Source organism: Protopterus annectens, chromosome 5.part0 (assembly GCF_019279795.1).
Source record: "Protopterus annectens isolate FY-2018-M chromosome 5.part0, PAN1.0, whole genome shotgun sequence".
In the NCBI taxonomy this organism is placed as follows: domain Eukaryota; kingdom Metazoa; phylum Chordata; order Ceratodontiformes; family Protopteridae; genus Protopterus; species Protopterus annectens.
The window spans coordinates 214,172,504-214,198,754 of record NC_056735.1 but is presented as its reverse complement, the minus strand read 5'-3'; the positions used below and the strand labels follow the sequence as shown (position 1 = coordinate 214,198,754).

Below are 26,251 nucleotides of genomic sequence, written 5' to 3'. Positions count from 1 at the left end.
TGAGAGTTTCCACTTAGGTTCTTGACATAGCTAAAGAATGCTTTGTGGTTATCTTTGGAGTCCTTGGCAATTTTTCTTTCGAAGCTAGCCTTGGATGATTTTATGAGGGATCATAGTTTCTTGCTGATACTGATCAGAGATGTCTTTCTTTCTTGGGATTTTACTCTTTTCTGTTGTCTAGCTTGTTTATGGCAGGGGTCCACCAGACTGGTTTCCTTTTCTTGGAGGAGTGAGTCTAGGTTTTGCTTGAGATAACACAATCCATGCATTCTTGCAGGTGCTCATAGAGTGCCTTTGTAAGGGATTCAGCAGCTTGGACAGCATTGTCCTTTAGCATGGGGGCTGTGAACTTTTCCACCTCGGTCTTAAGTAACGTGAAGTTTGCTTTCGAAAAAAATGTTCACGGTGGTTTCCTTGATTGGGGGTGGGGGCGGAATGTGGATATCCAGAGTGATTAGTCTATGTTCTGATCTAACCAGCGAGGGGTTGACCTCTGGTGTAGAACACCAGTCGCCCATGTTGGTGATGACCAGGTCCAATATGTTGTCACCTCTGGTGGGGGTGCTGACCAGTTGATCCAGGGTATGCTAGTTTATAAATTCTAGGAAGGGTTGGGCAAGGGAGTTAGTACTTGAGTAGTTCTCCCAGTCAATGTTTGGGTAATTGAAATCACCCAATATTAGGGCATTTGGTAGGACCTTCATATCTTCCAGTGTCTCCAGAAACGCGGAATGGGGGCCCTGGGACATGGTGGGTGATCTGTAGCAAACTACAATTTAAATTGCAGTTTTGCCCATTGTTTGTTGCACATGGATGATCTCTGATACATTGTGCTGCACCACTAACCTGGAGGTGTAGGTATCCTTGATGAATATGGATACACCCCCGCCTTTGTGTTTCGGTCCGGGTTCTGTGGCCGAAAAGTATGGTATGAGTTATAGCCTGGTAGTGCTGGGGTGCTCTCTGGAGCCTTAAACCAGGTTTCTGTTACTGCACAGATATCAATGTTCTCCATACTGAGGAGTGCCTCGAGTGCATGCATTTTGAGGTTTAGACTTCTGGCGTTGAGTAGCATTACCCTTAGTTTTTTGGTTACTTGTGATATTTACGGTGGTGGGTTTTACTTTTGAGCCTTGCCTAAAAAAGGCACTTTGGGGGCGGCAAAAGCCTTGGCCAGTATTCAAAAGCCTAAGGGTGACAGGTGCAAGCCATCTCTTGAGAAGCAACATGGCTTGTCGAGCATGTCATCCCAGGAGGACAGATGCTGGATCCCCTTTGAATGACACCAGAAACTTTGCCAATTGTTGAAATTGATCATTTTTTCTTTATACTGTGGCATCATTCTTGGTGAGGGCAGGATGCTACTCAGGGTCAGGGTCATACCGGCTTGGGCTACGTGATCAAAGAGCATTCCATGTCTCTTTTCATGTACTCCAGGTAGGTACGTCTCAGGTCATTCACACCAACATGGACAATGACAGAGTCATATTTGTACTTGTTCTGGAGCAACCCGAGTGCTTGTGTTATGTGGCGGATCCTGACGCCCAACCGGCAGCTAACTGTAACCTTCTCCTTGTCCAGCCTAGTTAGTGGGACATCAGTGTGCTTGACTATAGAGTTGCCTATTACTAGTGTGTTGGGTATGTGATTTTGCCTTAAGGGCTGTTATTGCATGGCACACTGATTATGTGAAGTATGTGTTTCATGGTTTGTGATGGGATGTGGAGGTTGCTTGGGTGTCTGCTTTGGAGGTCTCTGTTGCTTTTGCAAATTTTTATTTAGAGCTTCCGAGTATGTTTTCGTGTATTTATGTGTGTTATTTGCCGGTGCTGGTTTAGTAGGTCTATGTGAGAATGGTGGTGTGTTGCAAGTATTTTCCTTCTCCTCTTGACTGTCAGTTCCAGTCTCTGGTTGAGAGAGCTTTGCCTCCAGTTTGGCTGTATAATTGCATCTCTCGCATATATTAGTGTTTGGTGGTAGGAGGAGAGGGTTGTCTGTGTACATGAGGCAGTTGTAACATTGCCTCAAAATGCCCAGATTTACCAGTTGGACTGGAGAGTACACCTAAAACTGCCCTTTGGACATGCCTGAATAGGTAAAGTGAGCTGTTTTGCTAATTGGCTGGTAGGGATGAATAGAAGACCTTGTTCATCTGGACAATATAGGGGGGTCTAGTGCTAGGGTTAATTAGTGCTTGCTATGAGTTTTGAGCAAGTGCTGTGCTGTAAAATGAATGGTTTGAGTGCTTAAGTTGAAAGTTTGTCTAGTTCCAAGGAAAAAATTGAAGAGTAGACTTCATGGAGCCTGGAATAGTTTAACCCTAGCTAATTGGCGCTGCCCGGCGTGCAAAACCGTGCAAATGTGGTTTTTATAGCAGGGAAATGAAAGAGAGCAAAATTAGCCCAAAATGGCCAATAAACTACTAACTTCTGGGCTGAAACCACTCCTCCAGGGACAGATAGGCTGCTCAAAGCTCTCCTCTCACAGGTGAACAGAGAAACTTCCTTCTATCCAAGTAAGGTATGGACAACACAGAAACTTGTAACACAGACCTGAATTCAGCAATAACCTGAAAACTGGACTATACTAGTTCTGAAAAGCAGGAAACAAGTATATTTTTTTCCAGAAAATAAAGCAGATACAATAAAAAAAACAATTTAAATGCACAGAAATGGCTATCACACTTTAATGTGTAGCTTACTACAGTTAAACAGATTATTTAAACACAAAAATGACTTAGTTCAAGTGCAGGCAGCAAATAAGTGCAATATGTAGCAGAAACAAGCTTTTTAAATCACAGAAATGCTAAAAAATTGGTGTTTTAGGCGGAATTAGTTAAAGACAGCAAGAAAATGCAGAAAAATGATAATCACTCCAAATTCTCCCTTTTGTCTCTCTGCTGCTGTAGAGCTCTGCAGGACACCTGGCAGACACTTGCTGAGCTGAATACAAGTGCAAAAAACCTGTGCAAATGCAGTTTTTATAGCAGGGAAACGAAAGAGATAGAAATTAGCCCAATATGGCCAATAAACTGCTAACTTCTGGGCTACAGCAAACAAGGTGCACAAATTTCAGAAAGAAACGGTTCAAATAAGCAGGCGCAATAAGCCTTTTTAACTTTTTTACAAAGTGTAATAAGTACCGGTAATCTGTTTGCTAAACAATGTTGTACATATAGGATACAACTGTTATTCTGGTTAAATTACAAGCACATGTACCTTAAAAATATATTATTTACGCATAACACAGAGTCTCTTAATTCACAGAAATATTTCAGGTATTAAGAATGGTCTGAGCATATCTTCAGTATGATAGTATATAAATAAATGTTATATGTAATTAATGCTAATTATTATAAATTAATAGTTATTTAAAGTCCTTCTGTTTCATAGGTATTATTATATATTAACCTTGTGAATGTTACAGATTTGTGTTCTAACACAATCCTTTAACTTCCTAATGCTTGCTTTTGCCTATATATAATGAAGGACATTTATTACATGTAGCCAAGTAAACTATAAACATGGTGTTACAATTTGCATAGCAGCTAAATTCAAATACCTTCTTAGTGTTTGGATGAGTGAACTTAATATCTGTAATCACATCATCACAGCAACTACAGTTACAACATAGGAATGTGCCCTTCTTGTTGCTCATTATACTAACATTACTTCCATTCAACTTAAAATCTTCAAAACATAACCTCTGTCTCAGATTTTTTTCATTTCTGTATGCAAAACATGGTTTTTCAGTAACAATTTGTTTCAATTCTGGCATAGAGAAAATATTCCAATTTTTTTGCACTACTTGCTCAATCTCATTCGTTTTTAGCATTATACGATGTAACATACCTAATCTTATGCTCATCAGTTATGTAATTATTTGTTGTAGAGGTAGCTTCACTAAAGTAAGGTGCCATAGCACCAGACCTTCTTTCCTTTACATCTCTAATTATAGAATCAATAACATCTCTATCATACCTCCTCTCAATAAACTCTTGTTCCATAAGCTGCATCTGTTTGTTGCACATAAATTCCTTAGTATTTAGCCTACTCATATGACATAGCTGACTCCTAACTATGCCTTTAAATGTGTGAGGGGCATGCATACTACACCTGTGCGCATATCTATTTGCATGTACCAATTTTCTGTGTACACTAGTATTTAATTCCCCATTTTCCAAAGATATATCAATATCTAGAAATGCTATGCTAGTATCAGAAGTACATGATTTGAAGTGTAGAAAGTCAGTAGTTCCTTCTAAGAATAGTACAAATTTCTGGAACTCATCTGGTGTTGCCTTCCACAAAAGAAAACAGTCATCTACAAACCTCTTATAAAACAATAAATTGGAATTGCAAAAAACAGCCTTTGTATAAATAAATTTACTCTCCCACTGGTATAAGACCAGGTTTGCATACACATTAGCCATTGGGGTACCCATGGCCACCCCAGCAAGTTGCAAATATGTTTTCCCATTGAAAAGAAAAATGTTATTGGTCAAGATGACATCAATCAATTCACATGCAGCAGCTATTTTCCATGCTGTTAAATCAGTATTACCAACCAAAAACTCACAAATACATTTTATCCCAAAATCATTGGGGATGACAGTGAACAATGAGTTTATATCAAGTGTTGTCATAAAAAATGTTCATCCTTATTTTAATTTTTATTTCTCCAAACAAATAACTCTTTCAAAAAGTCACTAGTCAACAAACAACAACAAAACAACAGCACCTCCTTTATCTGCTTAAGTATTTCATTATTATTCCTCTAAAGCCAATAGGGCATCATGCTCCTCCAAGCTTAAGTTATAGAAGTTATGCTCATTTATTTGTTCAAAGATACTTCTAAGCTCAATTTCACAAAGCTCTTGAAAAGCCAATAGAATTGGGCAATTGTATGGGATGAATGTACTGCTTCTTTTACAGATATTACTACTATACATTTCTGAGCATAATTGTTGTTTTGTTTGATAAAGATCATTATATAGGCTTAATGGAAGAATTTCTAAGGGATGAGGCAACCTTTAGACAAATGGAGTATAGTGAAGTAACTAAATATGTTTCTAACATTAATATGATGATTTACGAATTACAACTACAGAATGACATTACCGTAGAAGATTTATTTTTTTTGTCTAGTACTTCCTGCCATATATGGTTTGCCTAAAATACACAAATCACTTACCAATCCCCCCGAGACCTATTGTCTTGGGGAGGGGTTGGGAAACTGAACCTTTGTCTATATATGTGCAAGATCTGTTGAGCAAATATATAATTAAATGTGAAAGTGTAGTTAAAGATCATGTGACTTTTTGAAAGAGTTCTTTGGAGAAATAAAAATTAAAATAAGGATGAACATTTTTTATGACAACACTTGATATAAACTCATTGTTCACTGTCATCCCCAATGATTTTGGGATAAAATGTATTTGTGAGCTTTTGGTTGGTAATACTGATTTAACAGCATGGAAAATAGCTGCTGCATGTGAACTGATTGATGTCATCTTGACCAATAACATTTTTCTTTTCAATGGGAAAACATATTTGCAACTTGCTGGGGTGGCCATGGGTACCCCAATGGCTAATGTGTATGCAAACCTGGTCTTATACCAATGGGGAGTAAATTTATTTATACAAAGGCTGTTTTTTGCAATTCCAATTTATTGTTTTATAAGAGGTTTGTAGATGACGGTTTTCTTTTGCGGAAGGCAACAACAGATGAGTTCCAGAAAGTTGTACTGTTCTTAGAAGGCACTGCTGACTTCCTACGCTTCAAATCGTGTACTTCTGATACTAGCATAGCATTTCTAGATATTGATATATCTTTGGGAAATGGGGAATTAAATACTAGTGTACACAGAAAATTGGTACATGCAAATAGATATACGCACAGGCGTAGTATGCATGCCCCTCACACATTTAAAGGCATAGTTAGGAGTCAGCTATGTCGTATGAGTAGGCTAAATACTAAGGAATTTATGTGCAACAAACAGATGGAGCTTATGGAACAAGAGTTTATTGAGAGGGGGTATGATAGAGATGTTATTGATTCTATGATTAGAGTTGTAAAGGAAAGAAGGTCTGGTGCTATGGCACCTTACTTTAGTGAAGCTACCTCTACAACAAATAATCATAACTGATAATGCTAAAATGAATGAGATTGAGCAAATAGCGCAAAAAAATTGGAACATTTTGTTATCTATGCCAGAATTAAAATAAATTATTACTGAAAAAACATGTTTTGCATACAAAAATGAAAGAAATCTGAGACAAAGATTATGTTTTGAAGATATTAAGTTGAATGGAAGTAATGTTAGTATAATGACCAACAAGAAGGGCACATTCCTATGTTGTAACTGTAGTTGCTGTGATGATGTGATTACAGATATTAAGTTCACTCATCCAAACACTAAGAAGGTATTTCAATTTAGCTGCTATGCAAATTGTAATATCATGTTTACAGTTTACTTAGCTACATGTAATAAATGTCCTTCATTTTATGTAGGCAAAAGCAAGCACTAGGAAGTTAAAAGATCATGTAATAGAACACAAATCTGAGATTAGGAGAAATATACATACAAATGCTTTAGCTAAGCACATAGCAGAAAACACTGACCATACGTTTAAATTTAGTCATTAAAACAAAACTTCCTTGAGAATGCTGAATATTCTTGGATAGTTAGATTGCAGGCAGATATATATCCATGTATCAACAATTAGATTAGTTTAAAACCTGTCTTAATAAAGAGAGAATATAAATTGCATTAACATTGATGAAAGTTTTCATTTAAATGTTTTCTAATGTTTATTTGAATGTATTTTGATATTGTGTGTGTGTGTGTGTGTGTGTGTGTGTGTGTGTGTGTGTGTGTGTGTGTGTATGTATATACAGATGTATATCAACTGTTTTTTGAAAGACGCATTATTAATTGATATTAAGTGAAGCTGGTTAGTTGTGCTGTCTTATTGTTTTACTATTCTGTACTTAAATGAGATGTAATGTTTTTAGTTTATATGCAGTGAGGAACGGAAAACCTAAAAGCTTTGCTGATTATCGTTTTAATAAAAGGTTAAACGTCAGTGTGCTTTTTTTTTCTCTATTGTTTGTGTTTGATTTTACAGAAGCACAGTTTACAGCAGTGGTATTCTTTGTTTTCACCAATAATAAAAAATCAATTTTAGTTAACTACTAAATCCTGATTGATACAATAGCCAAATTAACAGACAATTGGAATAAATTATTTTTCACACTGGAGGATAGACGTATGTTGATCAAAATGATAATCTTACCAAAAATCTTATTCATTACTCAGTCATTAATTATTCCCCTTCTAAAAAAAGTTAAAAAATTAAACTCTATTTTACTAAAGTTCTTATGGTACCCCAAAAAAGCAACAATCTCCTTAGACTGGCACATCAAAAGTTGGGAGGAGGAAGACAGTGGTTTCCCCAGTATTGACTTATATTCTAAATCTGTAATTATTAAAGTAACACAACAGTGGCTTGGCTCCTCTAATGTTTACTCGTGGAAATCAATACATGAAAATATACCGATAGATAATAACAAATATATAACAGAAACTTGTACAAATTTGGACATCAATACATTTTGGGTTTTTTAAAGACTATATATTAAATAAAAAACATAAGTTTACTCTCAACCCTTTCATAAATCAAGGTCTATTAAAATTCAAGAAATGTATGAATTCAAATTATCTAAGATCTACTAATAATATTATTTCCTGTAGCTTTCACAAATGGAGGCTTAATATATTTTAATACAAGGAAAATGTTTGATTTAAAGAATAGTAATTTATTTTTTTGGCATCAATATCTGAATTAGAATAAAATACACTCAGCTGTTTATCTGATTGCTACATACACAGTCTGGAAAATAGTAGCTGGTTAGATATATAAACATGTAAAGAATATATTCAAGACAACATTAAAATAGCATTAGATATACAAATTAAAACTGTTACAAAAATCCTAGACTTCTTTTCTAATACAAAGAATAATCCATCTAAAGGTAAATCATGCTTCTCAATCATATTGTTATTAAATTCAACCATATTTTCTTTGATGTCCTAAACTCAATTGCCCCAACTCGCGAAATCAGAATCAAATCTAATTGTGCACCCTGATTCTTCCAAAGCTACTTATGCTTTGATGTATGAACAGATGCTCTATGGAAAAAATGGCACACCACTAAAACTCCCACCTTTCTCCAAGGCTATAAGCAACTTAGAAATCATGTAAAAATGTATTATTTTGGGTAAACACCAATATTTCACTAAATTTCAAAGCTCTCACCCAAATGACCCCCAAAAATTCTGGAGTACTATCAACTCCCTGCTCCACACTGGTTCTCCTACCATCCCTGACTCTTTCCCCTATCACTCTTCCTCTGAAACTGCAGACTTACTCAACAAACACTTCATAGACAGCATCTCTAGACTCCTACCCTCTGGTAACTCTGCTCATCCCTACTCTTCTGTGTCACCCTCACCTCCCCCTAAACCTCTATGCTCCTCTGTCTCTCAGCCTTTTACCTTGTGACCTGTTTCTACTAAATATATCAAATCCCTGCTTCTTAAACTAAAACCATGCTCTCTGTCCACTGATAAACTCCCCCCTCAGTTTCTGAAAATTGCTGCTGACTCTATTGCATACCCTGTGTCTATCTTAATCAACCACTCCATTCAGGAATCTACCGTACCAGAAATATGGAAATCCTTCTATACTACTCCTCTACACAAAGGTAGCAACTCTGCTGAACCTTCTAACTACAAACCAATCACTATTCAATCACCACGCTCTAAGATCCTTGAAAAATGTATGCATGCTCAACTACTGTCTTATCTCATTCACGAAAATCTCCTCATCCCCTCGCAACATGGCTTCTGCCCTAAACACAGTACCCCAACTGCTTTACTATCCTTTACTCAAAAGGTTGCAGAAGCTAGGAACAACAACCTCTTCATCTCCTGTCTGTTCCTTGATCTCTCTAAAGCCTTTGACACTGTGTCTCATCCCATCCTTCTTAACAAACTCTCAGACTTAAACCTCTCTCTTTCTACTCTTGGCTGGTTCCAGTCCTACCTTACTGGCAGAAAACAAGCTGTTAGATGGCAGCAGGCTTTCTCACCCTTCCTTGCTGTTCAGACAGGAGTACCCCAAGGCTCCATACTTGGACTTCTCCTTTTCAACATTTTTGCCAACAACCTACATTCATCCTGCAGTCTCTCATCTGTAATACAATATGCAAATGACTCTACTCTCTTATCGATCTCTACTACTATCTCTGAACTACACACCCTAACACAAAATTCCTTTATCTCTGTTGAAACATGGCTCAGCAACAACTAATCCTTAACCCTAAGAAAACTCAACTCCTTCTCTTCCTACCTCAGACACTCCCTCACCTTAAATCCAATTTTTCTCTTTCCTCCCTAGATGGCACCACTATCTCCCCTGCCTCACAAACCAAACTCCTTGGGGTAATAACTGATGGCAGACTAAAATTTGACTTGCACATACAACAGGCCATCAAAACAAAAAACACCACCAAAAACTTGGACTACTTTATAGGAACAAAGAATTCCTCACTACTGCCACTAAACGCACTCTTGCACAGGCATTTCTCTTACCTAGTCTTCTATATGCTTCCCCCATCCATAGCAATATCCAAACTACCTCAATGCAGAAACTGGAACAAACAAACATAAAATTGACAGATTTATTCTAAACCAACCACTCTCTTCACATCACTGCCTCTCACTAAACAAACTTCAGTGGCTGGAATTTCCGCATCTTCTCCTACAATCGCAACTCCACACTACCTTTTCCATACTCAACAACCCCTCTGCCTGCCCTGCTCTCACCTCCCATGTTACTCTCTACTCTCCCCCCGGCCTCTCCGGAGTGCTGATCAGCATCTTCTCTCAGTTTATAAACCCAAAAGGAATATTGACAAACTACTTTACAAACACTCTGTCTCACTAAATTGGAAAAAACCCCTCTCCATATTAGCTCCAACCTTTCCCTGTTTTAAAAATTATCTTAAATCCCACCTATTAAATTTAAAATTATGCTGTTGCCTGGACAACACATAGTCTTAGCGTGAACTACTGCATAATCTGTTGCATCTCCTAACTTTCTTTCTCTGTTAGTAACTTCTGCTTAAACTAACCTCCTAAACCCTTAGCTTTACTACTATAGCCCTACTATAGCCCCCTTCTTTCTCTCCCCCTCCCTTTCTCCACACTAATTATCTCCCCCCCACTTCCCATCAATGTCTATACATTGTCCTTCTTTTGAAAACAATTATCTTTGTTTTTACTCTCATATGTAGTAAATTTTACACCACTGCTATTAGTGAAACCCTTAATAATCATAATTTTTTTCTTTTGTTTTTCTCTTTATAATTAATTTCATACTTGCACTATTTTTAATAATTTTTGTCCTGTATGCTTATTTTTGCTTATGTTTTCTGGGGCTCTTTCCCCTTGGGTCTCCACTGAAAATGGGTGGCTTACTATCAATGCAATGCAAATAGCTAATAACCTTTTCTTTTTAGCATAGCTAATAACCTTTTCTTTTTACAATTATTTTGCATTGTGATTATTTAATATTTGTATATTGTCACTTTATCTTTACTTATGTTTGCTGACAATAAATGATTTAATAAATTTATTAGTTATGGTGGACAGCACAGTGGTGTAGCGGTTAGCATTGTCGCCTCACAGCAAGAGGTTCTCCAGTTCGATTCTTGGTTGGGGTGCCTTCTGTGTGGAGTCTGCATGTCCACCCTGCATTCGTGTGGATTTCCTCTGGGTGTTCCAGTTTCCTCCCATATTCCAAAGACATGCAGTAGGTGGACTGGACACACTAAATTGGCCATAGGTGTGAGTGTGTGGTCTCCCTCTTAGGAGGGTTGGTCCTCAGGCTAGGAACCGGACACTGTAAAATCCATACCTGTTACAGAAAAAATAAGTGCGGAAGTGCATTTGTTGCCTGATGTGCTGTATGGATAGCAGATAACTCATGGTCCAGGAGGATTACTTGTGGTGCAGCTAGTTTTGACTAAAGGAAAAAAAAAAAAAAAGAAGATATAGGTATAGGTGGTATATACTATACAAGAAAGCGATATAAATATTAGTCATGAAATATGGAAGAATGATGATGCTGAAAAACAAGAGAATAAAATTTTGCATGAAATAAAGGGAATAATGTCTGCATGGAGACTATATAATTTGTAATTTAAGAAAAAACATATTACATAAATTCAGTAATATTAGAGAAATTAGTGTAGATTTGAGCATTTTTTTTTTATTTTCCATCTTCTTCAGAAAAGGAATTGTTAGAAATAGACTTTGGAATAATGAGGATCTAGATTAAACCCTAGAAGAAAAAGGTTGTATATAATGAATACAAGTAAGGTAGTTCAGAATTAATAAACACTAGAGCAAGGCAGGACATAGAGGATGGATGCCCATGGATCAAGTTGTCAGGGGGTGAGATCAGCAAGTTCCAAAGGTGTGGCATTTCGATTTCTGAAGAGTGATGGGATCATGACTTCAGAAGTCAGTGCGTATACTGCATTCTTGGTCCTGGCTAAAGAAATGAATTGCTACGTGTGTGGTAACTTAATTGTAGCAAGTTTGCAAAGACTTTTTTTTTTTACATTATTTATGTTTGTGTACCAGGGTAGTACACTAATCAGAAAAGATAATTTTCAGGCACACCTCAGGTGAAGGCATCCAGAAGAAAAATTAAACAGAACTGATTCATACAAACTGAGTGATCACAGAAGATACAAAGTCCAGTAAACAAATGCAATGGTGAGTAATATTATTAACAGAAGAGAAAAACAAATGTGGATTAATTTTGGTAGTAAATATAGGAGGTAAGCTGCAGGTGAGAACAGAGGGTGCAAGTAAAAGTGGTATAGGGGAGGGAGGAGTAAGGTGAGGTGTAAAGTGGAAACGCTCCCACAGTCAAATTTTTGAGGAGGGGTCCCTTGAGTTGTGCTCTGAATATGTGGAAAGAGGAGATTTATTTAAGTTGATGGAGGGTTGCCAGAGTTTGAGTGTATGAATGGAGGACTGGTCAGTACAGTGCAATTTGGTTTGGGGAATCTGGAGTAAAGGAGGCAACTGGGAGAAGCTGCACAGGTTGTAGGTCATGGTTTTATTTTGGAGTTTGGCAACCTTATGTAAGAAGACACTGGGCTGAAGTAGTCTAAAAAGACTCTAGGAATAGCTGATCTCATAGTTGACTATGAGTCTTCTGGCTTTGCAGAGGGTGCTGAAGTGGTTGTTCTAGAGGGTGGGAGTTGGAAATTAATATATGATTTAAATATATACATAATGTTAAACATTTTTGGTTTGTTTTACACATAAAAATCTTTCTGCTCTGTTTGTATTACCATTGCATCTTTTACATTGATTTCAGCTATGAACAACTCACATAGACAGGAAAGACCACAGGATCATATATGACTACTAGGCTATCAACCCTAGTGAGCCTTTTTATGCTTCCCAAAAGTATTAGCCACATTTTGGTCCCACAGGTTTTTGTACGGCAATACAGAAATCAGGCATAAGTGATCAAGCATTTATATGGTACCTCTCTCTAATACAGACATAGGTGTCAGACCCGGGGTAAATTTGTAACCTTCCATCCGCTGATTTAAGCTGCATCTAAAAGGTGCAGGGAAGAACTCTGCTTGATGCAGGGGTATATATAACTTGGGCATGAGTGTTCAAACATTTACAAGGTAGCGCTCTGTAATAGAGACACAGGTGCCAGAACAGGGTTAAATTTATGGTTTCTCATTAAATTCATCTGACTACGATTCCACTGTTGAAAATGTGTTAATTTTTTTTCCTTAAAAAAAAAATCAATTTACTTCCAAGAATTAAATATTGGCAGCAGATGTATCAGACTATGCTACTTCTGTATCAAAGGTCAGTCCAACCCATAAAAAACTCCTCTGTTTCACAATCTGTCAACTCAGTATATAATGCCACATTAGAAAAAGTTATCTCTGCTAATGTTATTTGGAATTGATCTAAACCGAATATTGAAATTTGACTGAATGTTTGAATTGTGCTTAAAAGAACAGTGATTTATCCATCCTTTTCAGATTGAAAAATATCTTCCTACTGAATCTCCAGTAAAGCTTACTCAGGAATTACTGGTACCAACACTATTCTCCATTTCTGTATTTTATACCACACGCACACACACACACACACACACACACACACACACACACACACACACACACACACACACACACACCTACCTGACAGTTAATCCAGAGGATTACAACCATGAGCATTTATACTACTTCCTATAATCCAGGGTTTGATTCCCTCAACCTCCATTTGCCTGCTGTGTAAAGTTAAGTAAAACTCTTATCCAGAAAGTGCCCTGGGTCAACTGAAATACTGATAAAGGCTCAACAGTGGTGTCCTGTTCCAAATCCCTAGTAACTATGTATGAATCCACTCCCAAGACTTGACAAAATTACAGGTTGCTTATCATACAACTACCAAATCTCTATGCAGGCACAGGTTTAGGGATTACCAGTGCATTGTCATCACGGAGTTGTCATGGAAGAAGTAAATTAAAACATTTCGGAGTTCCCTTTTGCTCAGAGATGCCTCCACCATCAAGTTCCTTCTAAGTAACCATTTGGAATGTCAGGACCCAATAGATTAAGTCCCGAAATGGGGAGATTGCATGGCCGAAAGAATGGCTTTACATATACTATGTCTGAGACGCCATTTCTTGGAATATTTCCTTTTCTCTGAAGTATGGAGAGCTCAGAGTTGGCATATATAAGTTCAGGGATGTGGGGGATGCAGGGGAGGGACTTGTGGGTCTTGCAGGACTTGTCCCCCCACAAAAGATTTTAAGGAGTAGACCGGTTTTCAAGATGTGCTCTTCTCTTGTGTTTTCAGTCTTTTTTTTTTTCCAGCTTTTTGCCACACAACATTTTGAGTGCCTACATTTTTAATAGGAAGCTGCTGTTCTCCATTCTGATATGCAGCTTCATTAATATTATCAAGAGACAAACTCCTCCAACTCTTACTTCTTAGTGCTTATTCAGGGCTATCAGAGAATTGGGGATGGTAACCCCAGTCATAATTATTCCTGCAATCTGCCTCAGAATACTACAGACACATTTCACTGCTATGAATTTAAGACAAATTAAAAACTTCTGTTCACTTGCAGCTGGCAACCAAGATGTGGGATCATATAACTTGGGTTGCCACATTTTCAGATGTCCAAAGTGTGACATTTTTTTTTTTTTTTTGAAAAATGACATTTTTCAAAACATGCTGTAACCAGAACCAGCACAGAGGACTGAACATCACTTTTTGCCAAAATAAAAGCTTATTTTTGTAGCATTTGAGTCGTTTATACTGATCCATATAATATTTACGTAAGTGTTTCAGATACAAAATAATTGATCTACACAACTATTAAATAGAAGCTTATGAAACTATTAAGGAAAGCTTAAGAAATATTATTTCTCATAAACTCTTGGGACATTTGACATTTTGTAGTGTTTTTTTTTTTTTTTTAGCAGGACACAAGTGCCCAAATTAGGAATGTCCTGTGCAAAGAGGGACAGGTCATACTCCTACACCAAACCTTTTAAAAGCCATTTTATTATCTGCAAAGACTATCAAATTGCATTGGTGCATACAGAACTTAGTATGTATGCTAAGAACTGCATTATTCTCAGTATATTTTGCCGATATAATACCAAATGAAGGCTTATATACTGTACATAGCAGCCATATTAAAAAAGTGCTCAAACTATGTAGAAATATAGTCTTTGTGGAAAATTATTTGTGCCTAACTACTTCCATTATAATATGCTCCTGTTCTTAACCATTTCCACTGTAATATGTTCTACAGTTTATTTTATTTATATTTCTTTGACTTTTGTACATTGCCAACTTAGTTCTCATTCCCATATGTTGTATACATTTATTTTAGTGATATAAAAGTCACAAATGCTATGCTTTGACAAATACATCTTTCAGTTATCCATTTTATATGCTCTGGGGCATTTCTCTCTGGCTACTATTGAAAACATGTTCTGCCTAACTGTACAACCCAGATGACAAAACATCTAGTCAATCCATCAATAAATATTGCTATTTATGCCATAAAGAAGGAGGGGGAGACAGTGAAGATTAGGGTTACTGGCAGAGACTGGGCATGTTATTTATGTTTAGAGAGCAGGGGGAGTTTTAGTGTTAATGACCAGGAAGGGAATTTAGGGTAGGGAACAATTGGGGACTTTAGGTTTATGAAATTAGAAGGGAGTTTTAGGTTTAGGGAATGGGAGGGGAGTTTAGTAATAGGAAGCAGGGCTAGAGTTTTAGGTTAGGGGATTAACTGAGGACTATTTATTGAGGGGTTGTGGAGTTTACGATTTAGTAAGAAATTAGAGACATTAGTTTTAAGAAAGAAGAGTGGAGTTTTACCTTTTGGGATTGACCAAATAGTTAAGTTTGAGGAGTGGGGAATGGAGTTTTAGGTTTAGAGACTGATCAGGGACATTGAGATTTGGGAACATAGGGTTGGAGAACAAGACAGGAGTTCTACATTTGGAGAGTGATTAGGAAAAAATAAGATTGGGGGTGAAGTTTTAGGCTTATAAAATGATCAGGCTGATTATGTTTAAGGATGAGGAATGAAGTTTTAGGTTTAAGAAGTGATTAGGGACTTTAGGTTTTGGTTTAGGGTGTGATCTCAGATTTTCAGTTTAGGATGGAGGATTAGAGTTTTAGGTATAGGGCCTGATTGAGGAATTTTAAGATAGGGTATGTGAGGGGTCTATAGGTTTAGGGAGCAACTGGGGAATTTTGAGTTAGGAAGGCAGATGGAGTTTTACTGTTAGCATTAGTGAATGAGGATTCAGGTTAGGATTAGGATGGGAATATTAAAGTAATTGTTAGGGCATTAATATGGCTGTGTGGTTTAGTAGAGTCATGTGATACGAGGGCTAGTTAATTAAGTAGGACCAGGCTACTGGGAATTAGATCACTTGCCATTTACAGCAGAGACCAAGTATGTTTCAAGGTACTAGCAGCTGAGCATGTGCAGCAGACACAAGTCATTTAATGATTTCATAGTGGGATCATTATAACTTCAGTTAATAAGCACTGTGAGGCTGCCAGCCCAGCTAGCTGGAATTTTGTAAATAATTCTATGACATTTGTGGATATTAATATGATTTGTATGTTTGTCTTACAAATGTAAGAGAACTATGTTAAACTACTGGTGCAGAAATGTGTGCTGAACTGTATGCTATGTACTGAGCTTCAAGAATGTAACCACAGTGTACCCTGCCAGAAAAGAGCAGAAATGTGCAAAAACTATATGCCTGTGCAAATGTATGTTTTCATAGTAGACGTTGGAACATACAGAGTTAACTTCCAAACTCTTGAGAAAACTAAGTTAAGAGTTTTACAATTGTGTATCTCAGCAAGAAGACAGGATCTCTACAGCTAGAAGTTATTTCTATTATCTGAAAAAAGAAATAATAACAGGTTTCAAATGTAAAAGTGTTTAACTGTTTTACAACTTCCAGTTCTGTGCAAACTTAAGTATTTTTGACACAGAGATGCTAAATTTTAAGTTTCTGTTAGCCTGGGAACTGAAGGCAGTGGTGACAAAGAGTGATGTGAAGAACATGTAGTTCTCTTACATTTGTAAGATGAGGATACAAATCATATTAATATCCACAAATGTCATAAAATTATTTACAAAGATCCAGGAACTGCTGAACTCCTGAATTACCTCTAGTTCCAACATTTCCTGTATCTACATGCAAATGTATGTTTTCAAAGTATAAGTTGGAACATACAGAGTTAACTAGCAAACTCTGAGAAAATAAATGAAGAGTTTTACGATTGTGTTTATCTCAGCAAGAAGACAGGATGTCTACAGCTAGAAGTTCTTTCTATTGTCTGGAAACAGAAATAATTACAGGTTTCAAATGTAAAAGTGTTTAACTGTTTTACGACTTCCAGTTCTAGGAAAACTTCTGAGAGAAACATATTTCTGACACAGAGGTGCTAAAATTTAAGCTTCTGTTAGCCTGGGAACTGAAGGCAGAGGTGACAAAGAGTAATATCATCCAGCTGACCCAGCAGTAATGTTTTGATATTAATTTGGAAACTCTCTCAGAGACTTTGTATTTTGTATTTGTCTTTGGACCTAGAAACATCTTCTCATTAGCATTTCTCATCTGTATTTGCCTTGCTAATAATAAGTACCAGATTACAGTAATCTATATTAGAGATAGATAGGAATATAGTACGATTAGTTTAGATGTTTTCTGTATTTATGTGAGACTGTCCTGCAATGTTGTTTTAAAATATTTCCTGTGATCTTGAACTCTGTAGTCACTGTGTTAAGTTAGAGTATTGCCTTGTTCTTTTTTATTTATTATTAAATATATTTAAACCTTTTAATTGTGGCTGGGTTGTTTAGAGATATTTAAGCTCTTAAAGTACTTGCATATGTATTGGGTGACACTCTATAGGCTACTCCAATAGCCTTGAAAGCATTGGTCACACTTACCATTTGGATAATAGTAACATCACACAGTAGGATTCATCACCCTTTGGGAAGGGCCTTATAGTAGCTGATAAAGAGCTGGTTGGTGGCAGTGACAACTACCTTTTAGTCTGGGCAGAAGGGGTCATAGCTAGTAAACCCTGTGCCAGCCTTTCCCAGGAGTATGTGTGTGTTTGCATATAAATCAAATCTCAAAGTATGTGTGTCAGCTAATTGGGCAGGGACACGAAGCACTGGTTGGACAGAGAGGGTGCTGGAGGTTCTGGCTTGACTGCTCGGCTGAGATCTTAATCCTATAGCTGTGCCAGTGGGGAGTCTTCTTGGGATCTGGAGAAAGAAGGAGAAAACAGCCCCAGACTGACTGATCTCTGAGTGCTCTTAAGGAAAATTGTACTTTACTGCGTGTGAACCTGTCATCCTCACAATGTGCACATCCCTCACTGGAGCTAGTGGTGAGGACTGAGGCTCCTTGATTACTGGCCAGTGCAGGGGCATCACAAATACACTATAACTTTAGATCATAATTGCACAGGAATGATTAAGAACAGCGTGTGACTGCATTACTTCACTATCTTAAAATTTTACCATTTGAGTAGGAATTTATTAAATGTAACATGTTTTTCGGATATCTGAAGTAGGGCATTTTGTACTGAAATCTAGAATTATTATAACAACTTCAAAATTATAAGAACAGAAGCATGTACATAGCCACCTCTCATGCACCAGAAAACCACAGAAACTAGTCCAAAATAAGATGAATAAGTATAAGTACACTACAGAGAGGAAAATGGTAAATATACCATTCCACACTGTAAAGTGATCCCCATTTAAATGGCTCAAAGTTTCAAAACTTCAATCTTATGGTCAAGACCATAAGAAATTTGAAGTTTTGAAACTTCAAAATTTAGAAGTATACAGGGTATATATCTACTGGTGTTATTCTTTAGCTTGACATCCTTCCCTTGTTACTTTGTCTATGCTGTTTTTCTTTTCCAGTTCGTGCTACTTGTCAACATCAGCCCTCCTTGCAATGTACTGGCCCATTCCTTACTTCCACAGCAAGAACTGTTCCTGTCACATATCCTTCCTGTGAGATGAATGACAATTGCAAATGCCATCATTTAGGCAGCCATGAAAGCTTTTCTGTCTAATTCCCTGTCCTCAACCCCCTGATAAGTAATGTGAGCACCAGCATCATTGTAGGAGGCTCCAACACCCTCCCATAACATTTGTTTGTTTCCATGCACATGACAATGAGAGATACTACCAATAACTTTAGATTGTCCCTTCAGGCTGCACCCATTGTAATGTGCAAGACCAAGGGAGCAATCAGCTAACCATGAAACTATCCCTTCTTCCAGGACTGACAAGTCAGCACTTATTCCCATATACATCCAAAGGGCTGTTCCAGTGCCCAAGGAACAAGTTGAACTTGAGTAGCCTGGGGTCACAGTCAGGGCTTCATCCTACTACACTAAGAACCTGGGACAACCTACTTTATTTTTGCACTGTCCATAAATACATTACTAACCTGTTTTCTCTCTCATTTATCGGTGATCATTTTGCACTACTGGAGCTAATAATGATAAGTACTCTGATTTATTAAATGGAGACTGGAGAGGACAGGATGTGTCTGATGCTTTTCTGTGACACCTTCAAGATGCAGAAAAAAACTGGTCAAGTGGCATTTTCATTTATACATTTTTATGTTTTGTTCAACTTTTTTTTCTTCATTTAGCATGGACTAACCCCCTTGCTTCTCCTGTTTTGCTGGATCTGTCTATCCCTCCTTACACCCCATATGTTCTTCAATATTGTTTAAGACCAGTGATGAGATTGAGTCCTGGAACAGTGTGATATTGCTAATGTAGACTTTTCAATTTTAACCCTTCCCTTTTGCTTGGCAAGCAATGATTCAGAATGGGATATGCAATCGGTGATGAGCTCTGAACTGTCCTTTTCTTCTGCTAATGGCTGACATTGTTGACATTAGCAAATCACCTCTCACTAATCTTTGTAAACACTCTGCAGGAACCTCTACCAGACTGCGTGTACTTGGACACCGGCCCCTACCCACCACTACCAGGACCAGCATGCCCATTCTCCCAACCAGTGCCACAGATGCCTAAGTCACTAACTGAACCAGGTCACCAATGCTGTACTAAGAGCTTTATCCCACTATGTATTAGTGATGGCTAATATCTTTTATTATTCTTTATAACTTTTGTACATTTGTTAACTTATCTGCATGTGCATCTTTCAAGGGCAATGTAGGATCACTGTCTAATAAAGCAGCTTGTTCGTGGTCACACAATTTGCAAGCAGAAACTTTGGGAATCAAACCCAAGACTGCATAATCCAGTTTGTTATCATCTTGTAGCCTTAACCATCTGTAAAGCACTCTGAAGAACAGCTGGTACAACTTTGTGAAGTAAAAAGAAAGAAAGAAAAAAAAACTTCAAATATAAATTAAAAACATGGTAACTGGAACAAGGCTGACATTTTGCCTGAAACTTTGAAAAAGTATACAGTGTCACATCTGCCAATCAGATATAAATAAAATGAGACATTCCGGTGGAGTATTTTCATATGTGCATAGTATTTAGTAACAGTGACTGGCTGGCCCTTCAATGAATTTGAGAAAGACATTTAAACTGGCATGAAGTAAAACTTACCAGTAGTGAAAAAGTACATTCTGGGGTCCTGAAAAAATAAACAAAACATTAACTGTCAGTTGAACTAAAGCATAAGAAAAGTTATCATGCTTAGAGAAAAATAATAATTCTTAAAGAAATAAAAATGTGAAGATAGTGTGTTTAAAATAATCCAAAATACTCCAAAATAAAATAAAAATAACCCACTGCAACTAGAAATAAAAAGAACACATTTTTAATGTTGCAAGTGCTTTAGTTCAATGAAAGTACCATGTGAAATTCATCAGACAAAATACACACTCATATCCTTTTCTTTTATATCAATAAACTGTGAGACTCTTCCAACCAATAAAACATTCACAACAAATCAATATTGCTCTTTTTTTTTTAATTAAAAAAAGCACTAAATTAATAGTCATTCAAACCTGGCTGATGAAGAAGTTTAAACCTAAAATGCCTTAAAAAGCTCACATTGTTCTAAAAGTGCTACCATGTCAACCTCCTCTGAGTCTTTCAAAGAGGGAAAAATGGAACACTTAATTACATGGCTAAAAGAGACACCTCGGTCTACCATTAGTGCATACTGGCCAGACACATCAACACCTCCCCTTATCTGTAGAGTTTGACCTCCATGCATCTCTCTGCCTTAATTTCTCTCTGTCTGTCTGTCCCTCTCTCTGTCTCTCCCTAATGAGAATTCTAAGAATTTTCATACCACTCTTTTGTTCCTTCCACTATATTCTCTGCAGGATCTCTAACCTGGGCATCAGGCATTTATCCCAAAAAGCTACTTATTTATCTTCACCACAACATACAAAGGACGGTTACGAAGCGTCTGTCAGCATATTTACTTAAAGGGTCAGTATGGTCAACACCTATGCTCTTTTCTACAGTGCACATATTGGAACATCTTTAGTCCTCCACTGTTTCCACTGCAATTTTGTTATAATTTTAGTTGCCACTTACAGTTTCTATACATGCACACCCCTTTAGAGATGAGCTATTTGAAAATGGTTGAGTACACTAACAGGAATGCACTCAATTTCATCATGGGTCTCTGTATAATAAAACTTGATGTCATATGCTCTGTCAGTGGTAGCATTCATGGGCAGTTAATTGGCTACTGTTAACCTACCACAACCATCGACAGTATCTCATGTACGATCACCTGCAAGTACATATTCTGCCTCTCAGTTTTTTGTTTTTTTTGCTGCATTCCCACTCATTCCTTTTCTATATAACAGTTTTAATAACATGAAAACTTTAGAAAGCTCTGTAATCATCCACTGTTAATAACAATTTCCAATAACGTATCACCTTTTCTTTATTGGTAAATAGGTACATACTAGGCTATTAATCTGTGAGGCTCTTAAGAGGCCTAGCCCTACTCTCCCCATGGTAGATTTTAGCCCTTATATTTTGTATATGAATAATTCAGAGATGGGCCGAACTAGGAAATGTTTGTTCATTTACATATTTCCCCAATTCATAAGGGACAGGGGTACTAAACCAGGGGTGGGGGGATAAATTTGCAATTACCCATCTATTCATTGGAATTACATTTGAACAGAGTAAGAGAACTACTTAATGTGGAGTGAGATACTTCCATAGAATCTGTATACTCTGTGATTTAGACATACAAACTTCTCTCTCCAACTTGTTATATTTATTTTGCAAAAGAGACTGAAATCCCTTCAGCAATTGTTTATGACACCATTTGATTTGTGACTGTATGACAGAATAGGGTCTGCTGAAGTTTAGAAAAACTGTGTACAAAAAATTTGATGCATAAAGCTGGACAATTCACAGCTCAGCACATTTGCTAAGCAGATATGAATAAGAGCTCATGTTGAATGTTTTTTCTTGCTTGAATTAAATAATTATCAGTAAGACAATGAAACTCAAAGGAAAAGTGAATGTTGCAAACATCATACCATTTTAATAATTATAACAAGCTGGTTTCTTTACAACTTTGACTAAGGTTCTGAACTGTGTATATGCTCTTATCCGAGGATATGCACTTTCTTGTGGAATAGTTTGCGCTAACCCATTTTTATTGCCTGTGTGCTGAAGGTTGTTGTCTTCAAAGTTATTACCATCAGTGAAGCATTTCAAAACAAAGCAATGTATTTTTATTTTCTTTAATTCCTGCATGAAACAATAATCACAACATTTAACTTACCTTGCAGCAAATAAAAGTTTGAACTATAAAAGGAAGTTAGGGATGCACATGGAACCTTCACTACTCCTCTGAAGCTATTTGCTTATACACACACTCCCTCCAAACATCAAGTCCACTTTCTGATGTATACATAAATCTTCCCATGTTAGATATCAGATATTTTTCTCAACGGGCCTCCACTGAAAATGGGCTTCTACCCAGTCGGGCTTTTCTTGCAATCAAATGTCAATAAATAAATATCACTACCCAAACTGTGTATTTTCTCCACTTCCTCTGCAGTACTTGGAAACTTGCTGTGGTAGTCATTAAATTAAGCATGAGACATCCAAGGAACCCTTCAATCTATGGACCTGATTGCCTCTGCTGATACTGGCCTTGAGCCTTTCTTTCATGACGTTCACCGCAAACCACAGCAGAGTAATCATCCTGTGTTGTAAAAGATGTTGAGAAAAGTGCTTAAACTGGGCACTGTTGAATATTTAGTTTATTTTTATTTTACATTTGTTGACCGGGATAGTCTGACTGGATACATGTCCATTTTCAGTGGAAACCCGGGGAGAAAAAATCCAAACTTACAAACAGATAAAGACAAGCAAGTTACAGTATATGCAGTATAGTGGTCCATACAGGGGCGGCCTTAGGTCAACTGGTGTCCTAGGCAAAAGGGCTCCACAGCACCCCCCACCACACCACCCGGTGTCCCCATCCTGGTCTACCTACATCAAATAAATACTGGAAAAGTGCCCCTGATAGAGCGGCGCCCTAGGTGGCCGTCTAGTTGGCCTATGCTTAAGGCCAGCTATAGGTCCATAATATGATTTTACTTCCTCCTCACTTCATCCGATGTTACAAATACTGAAAAGATGTAACAGAATAATGGGATAATTCTATCTGCTTATCTTTCATCATCATCATCTTTATTAACTTCCTTTTCCCAATGTTTTTCTTCATAGATTCGGGCTGTCACATTAACTTATGCCACCTCTCTCACTTCCATCTTCAGCAGTCATGCCTAGCTGTCACAAGTCCTTTCTCATGCAATCTATCCATCTCTTGGCTGGACATCATTGTTACATCTTGTCTTCTTTCTATTTCTCCCAAATATTCTTAATCAGATTGTCTTCTGCTTTTCTGCACAAGTGCTTGAACCACCATAATCTGTTTTATTTGACCTTCTCCACAACTGGGGATGTTTTTGCTTCTGCCCTGTTGTCACCATTACTTCATGTATCCCACAGTGTGCATTTTACCACCCATCTGAAGCACTTCCTCTCCATCACCTCTACCCTCTTCAACTTTTTTGACTTTACACCACTGTTTTATAGACCTTACTTTACACCTTCTTTATCAGTGTTCTGCCATGTGCTACCCCTGACATTTTGAGACATTTGGCTGTAGCACTTCAGATTGTTACTTTGACTTTCTCATTCATACTATCTCAACATCTTTCCTCTGAGATTAGTTCTTAACCTCCAATTTCTCCCATTTGCTGCCATGACAAATATCTTAACTGAACTCAGCTTCATTCCATGTGCCTTCAGTTTTCCATTTGATTCCCTTATCATTTGTTGAAGCTTGCTTGTAAGGCCACATCATCTGTACACAGGAGCTTTGTGTCACCTCTGACTTGTTCGCTAATGTAATCCATCACCAGTATGAACAGTAGTGGGCTCAGAGCTGAAGCCTGATGCACACTCAGTTACACTTAGAAGCCATGGGTGAGTCTGACCTCAGTTCACATTTGTGTCATTGTGTCTTTATTCATCATCTGCACTAATTTTACGAATGTTTCTGGGACTTTGAATCATTGCAGCACTGCCCAGTTCAGCTTTCTTAGCACATTGTTATATGTTTTCTCCAAGTCTAGGAATGCCTACTTGGACTCTTTCCTCATTGCCATCTTTTTTTCCCCACTCCCTGTCTCAGTGCAAACATTGGGTTGATTTTGTTGCATCATGATCCAAATCCAAACTGCTCTTCTCCCATCTTGCTTTCTTACTACTCTGCATTCTCTTTCTCAAGAACTTTCATGGAGTGTGGCAGAAAATTGATATCCATGTACTGCCCACAGCTGTGAATGTTTCTTTTGTTTTTCTATACTGGCAGTAGAATGCTTTCCCTCCAATCATCACTCTCCAATCATCTGGGCTATTCCTTTCTTTTTATACTGCGATAAGTACACTCGGGAGCCATTTCTCCTGTAACTTACTCACCTCCTTGATCAAATCTGCTGTACCTTCATCTGACCTTGCTGTTTTCTTGCACTTCATTAACCTTAGTGCTGTCTTCTTCTAGGGTAGAGTCGTTCTTCTCTTTTGTTGCAGGCTGTGTCTGGGGCAGTACCAGGGCCAGCCTTAGCTGAAACAGCGCCCTAGGCGAACTACTGCTCTGGCACCCATTAAGCCCCACCCACACGATACTCAAGCAACACCCCTATATGCGCCACACCCACAGATGGGTCACTCCCACAAAACTCACTCCAGTTCTTTCTATGTTTAAATGAAGGGCAATGGCTGGGTAAAGCCTATTACATATATTCAACAGCTAAGTAAGGATTAAATAATAACTGACACTAATCTAATGCACCAAAAATTCACACAAAAGAAACTCAAACTGAAAATGTATCATTAGAAAAGTAAAACTGCATTGCCCAACACAAAACAGCAAAAAAATTAGCAAGAGTTAAATATAGCATTTGACAAAATCAGAAGGTAAAATCACCACAAACATGCCTTCAAAAAGCTGCACTAGCAGTGCTAACAGTTGCTATCAAATATGCTTTAACATTCTATTGATCGGCAGGAAAAAATCAAGTACATCACAAAATCAAAGCAGAATCTGGTCAATCACATTACATGACTACTGCTGTTAGGCTTTACTAAAAGTAAACTCCTTTGTTTCAGCCATTACAGTTTTGAGTTCACCATCTAAATTTCTCTTAGCAACATTATTATAAACAAGATAACTGTCTCTGAAGAGTTGTTGCTCTTATAGTCTGACTGCAGGAATAGATAGCAAATGCAATAAAACAACAAATAGCTGAAGCCATCATAGTTCAACAAAAACACTCAATTGTGGAAACATTTTTAACCTTTTCATTAATTCAAACACATCAAAGAACCCACAACATCTTCAGAACAAAGCCAGAACAAATCCAGAAATAAATCAAGGACACTTGTAATATATTAACACTGTTAGCTAAAGACAGACAGTGATACAATATAAATTACTAGCTTTGTTTTGTAAGGCCACATTAATGTACCCTGGCTGGTAGTGTGCTAGTGTATGACTAACAAAGGAAAATAACAGAAGTGAAATAAGACTTTCCATATACGAGTTATCACAAAGCAACTGCACTTTAAAAGCAATTATAGCAGGAGGCAAATGAGGCTGACGTCTTCGGGGAGTTTTTCCTTTGCTTTTCAGACTCTAGTTTTGGAACTTACATCTAGCAAAAAGCTGGCTTTAGAATGCCCCAGTACCCAGTGGCTTCAAAAAATCCGTCAAGATAAACGTATTTAATTTGTCAAAAATAAATCAGTGTGACGTTTATACCATTCTTTATTAAAGTTAATCTTAACATTCCCTGATTTGATGACATTACTGCATTTCTTTATTTTATTTTTTTAACATTTGTTTACTGGGAAAGACAAATGGGACAGAGCACATTTTCAGAGGATGCCTGAGGAGAAACACTCCAGACGCATGTCTTTGGAATGTGCGAGGAAACCTAAACACCCAGAGTAGACACACCAACGTAGGGAGGACATGCAAACTCTGCACAGAAGGCT

General features: G+C 37.5%; 1 protein-coding gene across 1 annotated transcript in view; it reads right to left on the bottom strand.

Annotated features, from left to right (window-relative positions):
* Nucleotides 1–26,251, bottom strand: part of NOX4 (NADPH oxidase 4) — a 1,166,454-nt gene that overhangs the window by 544,677 nt on the left and 595,526 nt on the right. Inside the window, exon 12 of the mRNA XM_044071824.1 lies at nucleotides 20,300–20,327. Within this exon, the coding sequence (XP_043927759.1) occupies nucleotides 20,300–20,327 (28 nt within the window). The remainder of the gene's footprint in view (nucleotides 1–20,299; nucleotides 20,328–26,251) is intronic.